Source organism: Sciurus vulgaris (assembly GCF_902686455.1).
Source record: "Sciurus vulgaris genome assembly, chromosome: 6".
NCBI classification, from domain to species: domain Eukaryota; kingdom Metazoa; phylum Chordata; class Mammalia; order Rodentia; family Sciuridae; genus Sciurus; species Sciurus vulgaris.
Genome location: NC_136466.1, coordinates 156,159 through 168,587, shown reverse-complemented (window position 1 = coordinate 168,587; position 12,429 = coordinate 156,159). Strand labels below are relative to the sequence as shown.

Sequence of the window (12,429 nt, the reverse complement as noted above, 5' to 3'; positions counted from 1 at the left end):
ACACCTGCAGCCACCAGCCGGTCCCTCCTGCCATTCCTGTCCTGCACTGTGGCCCTCCACACCTGCAGCCAGCAGCCTGTCCCTCCTGCCATTCCTGTTCTGTACTATGGCCCTCACACATGGAGCCACCAGCCTGTCCCTCCTGCCATTCCTGTCCTGCACTCTGGCCCTCTCCAGCCTATCCCTCCTGCCATTCCTGTCCTGCACTCTGGCCCTCACACCTGCACCCACCAGCCTGTCCCTCCTGCCATTACTGTCCTGCACTGTGGCCCTCACCACCTGTCCCTTCTGCCATGCATTTCCTGCAATGTGACCCTCACTACAACACCCACCAGCCTTTCCCTCCTGCCATTCCTGTCCTTCACTTTGGCCTTCACACCTCCTGCCACCAGCCTGTCTCTCTTGCCCATCCTGTCCCGCACTGTGGCCCTCACTCCTGCAGCCACCAGCCTGTCCATCCTGCCATTCCTGTCCTGCACTGTGACCTTCACACCTGCTATCACCTTCCTGTCCCTCCTGCCTTTCCTGTCCTGCAGTGTGACCCTCCCACCTGCAGCTACCATCCTGTCCCTCCTGCCATTCCTGTCCTGCACTGTGGCCCTCACACCTGCAGCCACCAGCCTGTCCCTCCTGTCATTCCTGGACTGCCTTGTGATCCTCACCATCCTGTCCCTCCTGCCATTCTTGTTCTCCACTGTGGTCCTCCACATCTGTACCCACCAGCCTGTCCCTACTTCCAATCTTGTTCTGCACTGTTGTCCTCACAGATGTAGTTACCAGCCTGTCCCTCCTGCCATTCCTGTCCTGCACTGTAGCCCTCACACCTGCAGCCACCAGCATGTATCTTCTGCCATTCCTGTCTTCCACACATGGAGCCTCCGGCCAGTCCCTCCTGCCATTCTTGTCGTACACTGTGGTCATCACAGATGGAGCCAGCAGCCTGTACCTCCTGCCATTCCTGTCCTGCACTGTGGCCCTCCACACATTGAGCTCCAGCCTGTCCTTCCTGTCAATCCTGCCCTGGACCTCTGCCCTTTCAACCTGGAGCTGAACTCTGATTTGCCGGTAGGGTGCCTGCTGCTCCACTCTTGGGCTACTGAATAGCACCCTTTCTCCTCCCATTGCTGGTCTCTGATACATTGGTTTTTCAGTGGAGTGAGTTTGGTAACAAAAGGACTTTTGCCATTTTTTTTTAAATTTGGTGTAATTTTATTGGTCTAGAGGTATTTGGATTGGCAATGAAAATTGTATATACTTTAGATACACAAACTTACGATTTGGTTTATACATAAATATTCTGTAAGTATAGTCATGAAATGACTATCATAAACAAGTTAATTAACATATCTATCACATCACACAGTTCACTTTTGTGTGGCAAAAACACTTAGGATAATCTGTCTTGGCAAACTTTGATGGATACATTGTTACTAACTGGACCAGAGCTGCTGGTCCCTTTTCCTTGCTTTAACAAAACACCTGAGCTAGACGATTCAAAGGAGAAGAGAGCTTTGGTTTGCGGTGCAGGAGGCTGCGTCATGGGCAGTGCCCTCCTCTCTTTTGGCCTGTGGTGAGGCAGGGCTTCTAGCTGCTGACCTCAGATCATCTGGGCAGAGAGAGAGTTGGGGTGCGGGGACAAGATGCAACCTCCAGGCACGCCTGGGGCTTGCTGGCTCTGGGGAGGCCATCTCCTGCAGGGCCACACCCCAGCAGGCCATGATCAGGTGGCCATCCACAGAACTGCAGGTGAGGTGGATCTTTCGCACAGGACTTTGGGGAAGTGTCCAGGTACAAACCACGACAAGATCATTTTATAACTGAAAGTTGATACTCTTGGCCCAACACCTTCCCTTCCCCCTACCCCACCTGCCTTTACAGATATATAATTAAGAACACAGAAAGGCAAGTCACAGTCTGGCAGGACGTTTTTATGAAACACACATCAGTAAAGGATGCATGTGCAGAGCCTGTGAGACGCTCTTAAGTTCTTATGATTCAGTCATGAGAAGACTAAACGCAGTATTAAGCCATGGGCAGATGACTGAAACAGACATTTTGCCAAAGAAGAGGTGGATTTCCTGCAAGCACAGGCACAGCACCCAGTCCTGCTGTCAATAGAGAGATGCAGATCGCATTCCCAGGGAGTACCGACTCATACGTGCAGCGTCACAGGTAAAGCTAGGGCTGACATCCGTGCCACCATGACCGCTGAGCGGGTGGGAACCCAGCACGCACACCCTGTGCTGGCTAGTGAGAAGCCAGGTGCTGGAAGACAACATGGGAATCTCTTAAGTAAGTGTCAACTTTCATCTCCCAAGTTGTTATCTGAGAGAAGGGAAGCATGAATCTGCACAGAAATGTGTATGCAACTTGTGGCAGGATTACTTACCATACCCAGTGGCGGACGCAACCCACATGTCCCGGAGTTGGTGCATAAACAGACTGCACACAGAACACTACTCAGTGAAGAATGGAGTGGACTTTATTCTGTGACAGTCAACAGTGTGGATGAGTCTCAGCTGCTGTGTTGAGCGAGGGAAGCTGTTAAGGTGTTGACAGGATTTGAGTGTGACCCCAGGGGTCACATGCCAGGAGCTTGGCTCCAGGGTGGGAGCCGGGAGGTGGCAGGTCCCTGGAGAGGCAGGGCCGGGTGGAAGATGCTGAGGTCCTTAGGCTAAGCTCCCAGAAGGGGAAATGCAAGGCTTGCAGTGAACTGCTACTGGAGAGCTGCCAGCCTGCCCTGCCCTCTGGCCCTCTGGCTGCCTGTGTCTTGAGCCATCTCCCCTCTCACATGGGCTCCTGGTATGATGCTCTAACATGGAGTGTGGATGTCAGGTGGGTTCTTCATCTCATGAATTTGAACAATGAAATCCATGGACCTATGGCTGAGAGCAAAGGTACAGGATTTAGTAGGGTAATAGAAAGCAAGCAGGGCTGCCTCAGGGGAGGAGTCCCAAGACAGGGTGTCCATGGATGTCTGCTGTCTAGGGTTTTCTGGACTTGATCTGTTCTTGTAGGTGATTGATGGGATTTAGGATTCAGAAAGGCAGCCAATCAACTCTCTCTACTTTGCCTTCTCGGTAAATCTGGAGACAGTGATTCTAAGCCATAATCAGCACATGGGCGGGGGTGAGGGTCTGAGAGCTGCACAAGCCCTTGATTGACAAGTCTCCCAGCCACAGGGCTTCTGAACAACAAGGGAGAGTGGGCTACCATGAAAGGCAATGCACAGAGCACCATGTGCTTCCATGACATTCCATATGAGAAAGAAGGACATCCTGTAGCTGTGTCAGATGGAAAATCAGGAAAAAGGATGGTTCAGTGATGTCACCAAATGTAAATGGATATTGCAAAGTGAGACCAGGAGTAAGTAAAGACCACAAGAGCTGTGGAGGGCAGAACAGGGGCTGTCAGGGTGGGAGTGGGAGAGGGGCTTCATTTCCCCCAGGCTTCAAGAAATGTCATCTCTTGATGGTGCTGTGGCACAAGAGCATGCAGTGACCAGAATCTGCTCCCACGTGCCCGCTCCCAGGAGCACATTCACTGCACACAGGCATCACACTCACAGAGAAAGGACAGGGAGAAGTCAGCTGTGTGGCCTCAGACACAGCACCTGCAGTAATGCTTCTGTGAGCCAAGGAAGACTGGCAGCCACCAGGAGCTGCAGGAGAGCATGGCTGGATTCTCTTCAGAGCCTGCAGGAGGAACCAGCCCTGCTGACCCTCAATTTCAGAGTGGACTTCAGAACTGAAGAAGAGCACTGTTCTGAGACAACAGTGTGTGACAATTGGCTACAGCAGGTGCCCCAGGGCACCACTGCAGGCCTTCTGGAGGGGGCTGGGCTCCACAGAGCTCACACCCCTGCTGCCTGGTGGATCTTACAACTGGCAGCAAGAGGAGAGTCATGGCAGGGCACAGTTGAGCCCTGTCCCTCAGAGCCACCCAGCAGCATGGCACCTGGCCAGACTGCATTTCCTCAGCCCCTGGAACCTGCTGCCCTGAATGCCCTGAGCAATACCCCCGAGCCTTCCTCTGCCACAGGCAGAATGTTTGTGGTAGTTGGCTGCTAGTTCCTTCCATGTCTACCGGGCTCTTCTGTGCCTCGCTGACACTAGTCTATTCTCTCTGTCAAATTGCTGGTGTTTTTCCAGTTGTGGCTGAACCCCGGCCAATGCCCAGGAATCTTTGGCTTGTGCTGGTCTGTCCTGGGAGAGAGGGAGAGAGGGACTCCAACTAGACCAGATGTCTGAGTGCTTGCTGTAGGGAGAAGGAGGTGGGGGGGAGGAGAGGGGAGGAGGGGCAGGAGAGAAAAATGACCAGGATGATGGAGTAAGAGGAGGGAGGGGGATGGCAGAGTTGTCATTTAATATGTGACAACTACATGTCCAACATAAGCTGGATATTTTACATATGCCCCCCAAGGACATGGCAAAAGTAACCCAGGGCTGTGCTTATAATTGTGTAGTTTTATCACAATAGAGCCACCATAGCAAAGTTCTGCAGATGGAGTGACTCACACACAGAAAGTTTTCCTCACTTCCGGAGGCTGAGGTCTGAGCCCAGGTGTGGGCAGACTGGTTCCTTCTGAGGCACTCTCTGTGTCTTGTGAGGGCACCTGGGTCCTTGAAGCCTTTCCCCTGTGTGTGCCTGTGTCCTGACCTCTTCTCACAGGGACGCCAGATCTGTGGCATCAGGGACACTCACACGGACGCACTGATTTCCTCTGTAAGGTCCATCTGAAAGGGCAGCCACATTCTGATGTCCTGGGCTTAGGACTTCAGCACAGGACTTAGGGAGGCGAAAGCCAGCCCCCGACACTGCCATCATGCACATGCAACAGGATCAATGTCACCAGGAGGCAGAAGCCAGGGCTCAAGAATGCTGTTCTGCCTCAGCAGAAGTCCTGGGGTTCCCTGGGGGAAAGTAGAGGCTTCCAGGGGAGCTCGTGTCCTCCTGGGTCTCTCTGGCCACTGAGCAGATGGTCAGGGGCCTGGGGTCATGGGTCCAGAGGCAGAGGAATGGCAGCAGGGGCCCAGAAAAAGACAGTCCAGAGAAGCTGTGGACCAGGGACCCATCAGTGGCATTGTAGAAGGAAATCTCCCCAGCATCCCAGTCCAGGAGGATGCCCAGCCGTCGGAGGGGCTGGGAAGGAGAGAGGCGAGTCCGTGGGTAGGAGAGCGCCCAGAAACTCTTCCTGTACAACTCCACTGCCCAGAGTCCATGCTGGGGGGACTTGGGGATCCTTCCCTCTCGCCCTATGCTCTCCAGACACACGCCCAGAATCCAGGCCTTCCTGTCCCCCACCTCAACTGCCCAGTAGTATCTCCCAGCAGAGAACTGCTCTTGGGCCAGGACACAGGGGTCCTGGTCGAATCTCTTGGAGTTGGGAGGCAAGTGCTGGTCGAAGGGCAGCCTCTTCACACTTTTCTGATCCTCAGACACCATGAGTTTGGGACTTGCAGTGTCAGGGTCTAGACAGGGGCTCACTGTGGAAAGAGGAGAGGGTCAGTGGGGTCTGCACCCCTGTGTTCCTGCACAGACCAGGGGTACCAGGGTTCCTGGAATCCCATTACTGTTCCACATCCTGTGCCAAAGCCTGTCCAAATAGCCTTTTCTCCAGCAGTGGGGCACACCAGGCTGGGAGGCAGGGCTGGAGGGTCCCTGGGGAACTGTGGGCATGAGGGTGCCCAGCATGGCCCGGCTGGCTCCCAACATGTGCATGGGCTTCTGTCACAGCTAGTGTCTGCAGGTGTGCATGACAGCTCTGGACAGAGAGAGACAGAGACAGCAATGCAGAGACAGTGGGAGAGACTGAGACAGAGTCAGCAATGAGTGAGACAGCGTCAGGCTGAGCTGGCAGGACTATGTGGCGCATAGTGTTCATCAACCTGGAAACTGACAGCTGTGGAGCCCCTGACCTGCCAGACTGGCCTGGAAAATCCCCAAAGGGCCTGCAGCTGCCAGATGCTGAGCCCACATCTGGAGGAGGCTTCCCTCCCCTCCCATCATGTGGCCTCTGACCTCCATCCTCCTGCCTGCAGGTCTCCTGGCCTGCAGAGTGTGGCAGGGCTGCAGGGGCACTGTATGCTCCAGCTGCTGAAGGAGAGCAGCCAGGCAGCACCAGAGGCGCTTGCCTCCCACAGCCTCCTTTCTGCTGTCTGAAGCCCTGGTGCTGCTGTTTTCTCCCGTGATTCCAGGTCCTCGCCCCGGCTGGGTGGGGTCTAGCACTGTCACCCTGGAGTGGCAGCTCTCCAAGGGCCTCTCTCCTCCTTCCTGAGGAGACACTTTGCTCTTCCCTAGCAGCTAAGGGGACTATCTCTACTTCCAACACAGGAGCCTGAAGCTAGGGACAGGACCCCAGCCCCAAGTGACACAGGAGGGAGTAAGCAGAGTGATGGAGGGGATGCTGGAAACAATGGGCGACTGGCACAGAGAGGAGCCCCACGCTGGCCCCTGCTGTGCTTGCTGGCCTCGCTGGCCCCTGCTGTGCTTGCTGGCCACCACAGCAGTCCCTCAGGGTGGCAGTCACACGGCACCTAGACAGACGGGTCCACGCAGACCCAAGGCAGCACCTTCGGACCGCAACTTTGCTGTGACGTGGATCTGGCTTGAGAGTGTCCCCAGGGTTCACTGTTGGGTGTGTGATCCAGTGTGCAGTGTTGGCAGGAGGGACCTTGAAGAGGCAGGGCCTGGAGCAGGTAAGCAGGTCAAGGGGTGTCACCCTGAAAGAGGAGGGTAGTGACCTCCACCCTGGTTAGTGCCCACAGAAGTGAGTTGTTATAAAGCCTGAACCCAAATCCCTCTTTCTTCCTGTCTTACTGTGTGATCTCCCACACCATGAAATGACACAGCCAAAGGTCCCCATCACAGGCTGACTGACAGAACCTCCTGATCTTTCAGCTTCGAGAACTGTGAGTAAATAAACCTCTTTTCTTCATACATTATCCAACCTTGGGTATTTTGTTACAGTAAAAACAACAATAAAAAAAGAACTAACAAAGGGTTCAAACTCAGATCTGTCCATTCTAAAAGGGAGGCCAACCAGACTGCCTGGAATTATCTAGTGAAGAAAAACCGGTCAAGCAACCCTTCAGAGATAAAAAGTGGATCATCATGGATAGCTCCAGAGTTGGGATTCCCACTGGCCATTCCATTCCTGCTGGGTTTGAGGAGACAGGCTGTGCTCCAGGCTGGGCATTGAGGTCCTGTCCTGCTGAACCCCCTACTCACCATGGGATGACTCAACCTTGGCACTGCTGACTTGTGGCCTCTGTGCCATTTCTGCTAGCTCTGTCTCTCCTTCCAGAAGGGTATGCTGCTCTTCCCTCTGATGCTTCCTGAAGAGGCAGAGGCCTCCAGCTACCAGGAGTCCCAGTGCAGTGAGGACCAGAGGCAGAGCTAGTTGCCATTCTGTGAACGGAGGCCTGGAGACGGGAGCTGAGGGCACGAGAACAGCAGGTGAGAGTGTCTCTGCTCCGTGGTCACGCTTGCTCTAGGACACATGCTTGCACAATCTGCCTAAGAGCTCTGTGTGTATTTGTGTGCATCTGCTGTGGTCAGAATGGTGGGGCTCACCAGGAGTGAGCCCAGATGTGAACTGTGGGTGCTGGGTGACAGTGAGATCTGCTTTGGGGCAGGGTTTTATCCTGGGAAAGCTATGCATGTTGGGGATATATGGGAAATACACGTGCTTTCTGATCAACTTTGCTGTGAACTAAAACTGCTCTAAAAATAGTCTATTTTATAAAAAGCAAAGTTAGAAAAACATCTATGGGGTGCACTTTTACTTCCCCATAAGGCAAAGCTCCCCTGGTGCTCCCCCCGTTCCCCATCTCCCTTGGTCCCACCTCAGCAATCACATCTGTGCCCCACACCCAGTCAGGCTGTGCACAGGGACCAGCTCCCACCGCTCTTGCTTGGAGCTCCACAGTGGTCTTCTGACACCCTGGCATCCTGGGACAGGGGCCCTGTGCTCAGTGCTGTGCCACCAGAGCTGAACAGAACACTCACCAGGCAGCAGGCTCTTGGCCCCCTTCTTCTCAGGGAGAAGGGGGTTGGAGAGGGAGCAGGACAGACCCCGCACGGTCCCATTCTGGAGGCTCACGCTGGATACCACGGCCACCAGGCCGGTGGTAGCTGACACTGAGAAGTTGGTCACGGCAGGCACTTGTTGTCCTCTGAGGTCTCTCCACTCCACCACAGGCTCCGGGTACCAGCCTGCTGAGGTGCATTCCACTCGGACACCTTTGTCCTGGCCGTCCACCACTTGGACTCTGGGCTGTGAGCCCAGCCCTGGAGGAGGAGGCATCAGCTGGGACAGTGCCACGTCTTGAAGACTTCAGTGGGTACTAGCAAATGCTCACAGGCCACCACCGTGAAATCAGCACCTCCCTAAGCTACGGTTCTGTCTGAGATAACACAGCAGAGTGAGGCAGGGAAGGTTCAGGAAGACTGTCACATGGTGAGTGCATGCAGGGGACAGGAAGGACCTGAGCTGGCCTGACTCCAAAGAAGAGCTTGAGGAACCCAGGAGAACTGCCAACCCCAACACCCTTGTAGCTCCACACCCTCCTTCTCAGCCTGCCTCAGTCTCCGTCTCCGCTTTCTAGTGGTATCACATAATGAAGGGGAAGAAGAGGAGGAACCACTGCTTCTGAGCTCTGTTCCTGACCCTTGGGGATGGCCTTGCTTGGGAGCATGTGTCCTGCAGGCTCTCAAGCTCAGGACTCTGGTCACAGTGGCCAGGGTCTGGAACTGGGGCCAGCTGTGGGGAAGCTCCCAGCAGGGCAGATGCCATGTGCCGCCCTTACCTGCTACCTTCAGCCACAGTGTGGCCTGGCTGAAGGAAGTGTGCTCCTTGAATCGGCAGTGATAGGTGCCATTGTCAAATGCAGTGATGTTGTGTATCCTCACCGTGGCCTTGCCCCTGTCCAGGTGGTCACTCACAAAGCTCGTCCTCCCCTGATACTCCACCATCTGCTCTTGGTGTATGTCCTCCCCATCCCTGTGCACGAGCACAGCTGGGCTGAGCTGGTTCTTGTACCACCGCAGCTCCATGCCCTCAGCGCTGATGTTGGGGGCCAATACACACGGCAGCTCTGCGTCTTCCCCCACCATGGCCAGCACGGGGGTGCCAGGCCCTCGGACTTGGAAATCAGCTTTCCCTTAGGGAGGCAGATCCAAGAGGACTGGGTCAGGGATGTGTAGGGAGATGATGCTCCTCACCCCACCTTGCCTTGGAGCATGAGTGTCCACCAAACCCTGAGCTGCAGTGAGGCCTCAGCTCACCTGTCCCTCCAACCCTGGGTCTTCATGGGGCCTCAGCTCACCTGCCCCTCCAACTGTGGACCTGATGGTGCCTCAGCTCACCTGTCCCTCCAACCCTGTTCCTCATGGGGCCTCAGCTCACCTGTCCCTCCAACCCTGGGTCTTCATGGGGCCTCAGCTCCTATCTCTCCAACCCTGAACCTTCATGGGGCCTCAGCTCACCTGTCCCTCCAACCCTGGGTCTTCATGGGGCCTCAGCTCACCTGTCCCTCCAACCCTGGGTCTTCATGGGGCCTCAGCTCACCTGTCCCTCCAACCCTGGGTCTTCATGGGGCCTCAGCTCCTTTCTCTACAACCCTGGACCTTCATGGGGCCTCAGGTCTCCTGTCCCTCCAACCCTGTTCCTCATGGGGCCTCAGGTCTCCTGTCCCTCCAACCCTGTGCCTCCTGGGATCTCAGCTCTCCTGTCCCTCCAACCCTGGACTTTCATGGGGCCTCAGATCTCCTGTCCCTCCAATTCTGGGTCTTCATGAGGCCTCAGCTCTCCTGTCCCTCCAACTGTGAACCTGATGGGACCTCAGCTCACCTGTCCCTCCAACCCTGGACCTTCATGGGGCCTCAGCCCCTGTCTCTCCAACCCTGTGCCTCATGGGGCCTCAGCTCTCCTGTCCCTCCAACTGTGGGCCTGATGGGGCCTCAGTTCTCTTCTCCTTCCATCCCTGGGCCTTCATGGGGCCTCAGCTCTCCTGTCCCTCCAATCCTGGGCCTCAGTGGGGCCTCATCTGGCCCCCACTAGGGATTGTCCCTCCTGGGGCCCTCCAGGGCTAGAAAGGGAGACTTCCTACCATTTCCAGGAGGTGGGAGCTGAAGGAAGAGGAAGGCGATGGCACAGCTCAGCAGAGACCCATCTCCATAGTGTGTCTTTGCCATCCCTGTTGGGGACAGGGATACACAGGGTGGGACGTGCATCAGACATGGAGAGAAGTCACCTTCTCACAGGAGAGAAGGGGAAACTTCCCTGGCAGAGAAAGGTGGTTCACCAGGCCCATGTGCATTCTGTAAGCAGGCCAATCACCTTCTTTTCTCAAGTCTGCCTTCTGGAGATCACCTTCCTCTTATGTCACCCTCTGAAGAATACCATGGAGATATCCTGTCTTATTCTCCTGCTCAGTGAGGGTTTTCACCCAGAGAGTAGCCCTTGACACCCACCAAACACAGAATGTGGGTGGAGAAAACCCAAACTCCCATCAGGCAAATTTGAGGTCAGAACGACATCAACAGTTTCCCCAAGGCCTCCAGCCTGCTGTCCTAGAGGACTTCTACAGCTGGGGTGCAGGATGGGGCTCCTTCTGGCAGAAGCTTGGCCACTGTTGCTAGCTATGGACTGACTAGGAGAGCAGGGGTGTGGAAGCCTTCTGCTGGCCTGAGTAAGTTCCAGCACAGCCTCATAGGGTCTGCTCTTATGCTTGGATAAGCAGGGAGGCTGGCAAAGGTTGGTTCTTGCCTTGAAGGAAAGCCCATGGGGCTCCCTGCCCCCTGAGCATGGGGAGAGAAGGAGGAGGCAAAGACACCACAGGGCCTTACACAGAAGACACTCACCTCGCTCTGAAGCAGCTGCCCTGCTTCCTGGGGACATCTTGGTGACTTGGAGGAAATTAGACTGGTTCTTGGCAAATTCCAGGCAGGGACAATTGTCTTCAGATAGTAATCAGAGAGGGAGCCTGGAGATCCCCAGGGAGCAGACAACTCTGGAGCTTCTATAGAGCCCTCACTACTTTTTGCAAACATAACCAACTATGTCTTTTTGGCAGCTACAACAGAGTCAAACAGGCGGGGTGTGGCCACAAGTCCTGAAGGTGGATGAAGATGCTGGTAGCAGGAGATAAGGGGAGAGTCTGAGATCAAGTGTAGTGGCCCCTGGGAGGATGGCCAGCAGGACCAGCTTGGAGCCACCAGGAGCCCTAGGGAGGGGCTCAGATCGCCAGGGTGGGGACCCCAGCCAACCTCAGGAGCCAGAGAGTTCAGATAAAGCTCCATGGTTATCTAGAGATACTCAGAGCTGCCAAGGGCTGCAGTTCCTTTGGGAAAGTTCTCCAGATCATGGTGACCTTGGTCAAATTCTGGCACTGTCCCTGGAGATGCCCTTCCTTGTTGCTTCCCTGTGACTCTGGGTCCTGGAGTCCATCCTCCCTGGGCTGCTCTCAGATCCTTCACTGGGTTCCCTGCACCCCAATAAGGCCTGGGCCCCTTTGTTCTCACCTGTTCTCCCCTCAAGCCTGCACGCACCTCTGAAGGGCTTGGTGGGAGAAGAGTGACAGGGAAGGCTGCCTGGGCATCTTGGAGGGGGGAGTGTCTGGTTTCATCCAGTAGAGGTGCTGGGGGCTCTGTGGTGCTCACCAGCTGCTCAGAAAGTCCAAGCCCCCAAGGCCTCCTCAGGACAAGCGTCCTCTTTAAGTCAGTTGACCCCTCTTAGGTAGAAACACAAGGATCATCTGTTTATGTGGTCCTGTGAGTCACTCTAGCCAGGCAATTGCATCACCTATAACCCTTCTGGTTTGTCTTTAGGAGTCGGGAAGGAGGGCTTGGGTTCTGACCACCTAGAGTGCTCCAGTGCAGCCATTAGGAAGCTTAGTAGGGAGATTCTTCAAGAACTTTCAAATGGAACCACCAGAGATCCAGCAACCCATTGGGCTTAGATGCAGAGGACAGAGCATGCCCAAGACACCAGGTTGCCATGCTCCCTGCAGCCCTGTCCATGGCAGCCAGAGCTAGAAGCAGCCAGGCTCCCAGGTGATGGGGAGGTAAAGGAAAGGCAGAGCCTGCACAGGTGGGAGACACTCATCTATCTAAGGAATGAGATTCTTTCACTAGGAATGCTTCAGGGGGGCTCTCTGATGGACTGTCTTCCTCCCAGAGCAATCTTATTAACTTCTAGAAAATAAAGGACAGCAGTTGGGGCCTACAGTTCCAGGGACAGTAGAAATGTGAGTCAGAGACCACCTGACTGGGCACAGCAACACAGGCCTGTAATCCCAGTGGCTCAGGAGGCTCAGGCAGGAGGATTGCAAGTTCAAAGCCAGACCCAGGAACTCAGCAAGGCCCTGAGCAGTCCCTATGGCATTCCTAATGCAAGCCCTGTTAGCACCCATCTGCTTCTGTGTT

General features: G+C 55.1%; 1 protein-coding gene across 7 annotated transcripts in view; it reads right to left on the bottom strand.

Annotated features, from left to right (window-relative positions):
* Positions 1-2,456: 2,456 nt before the first annotated feature.
* LOC306663070 (uncharacterized protein) overlaps positions 2,457-12,429 on the bottom strand; it is a 49,842-nt gene continuing 39,869 nt past the window's right edge. For 3 of the 7 annotated variants that reach the window (XM_079143417.1, XM_079143413.1, XM_079143416.1), the window contains 5 exons: positions 10,113-10,199; positions 8,811-9,164; positions 8,011-8,292; positions 7,231-7,437; positions 4,736-5,486 (listed from right to left, as the gene is read on the bottom strand). In XM_079143417.1, the coding sequence (XP_078999543.1) occupies positions 4,873-5,486; positions 7,231-7,437; positions 8,011-8,292; positions 8,811-9,164; positions 10,113-10,199 (1,544 nt within the window). In that variant the 3' untranslated portion in view covers positions 4,736-4,872. Of the gene's footprint in view, positions 2,886-4,735; positions 5,487-7,230; positions 7,438-8,010; positions 8,293-8,810; positions 9,165-10,112; positions 10,200-12,429 lie in introns of those variants that run through there. The other 4 variants (XM_079143415.1, XM_079143414.1, XM_079143419.1 and 1 more) reach the window with 3 other exon arrangements.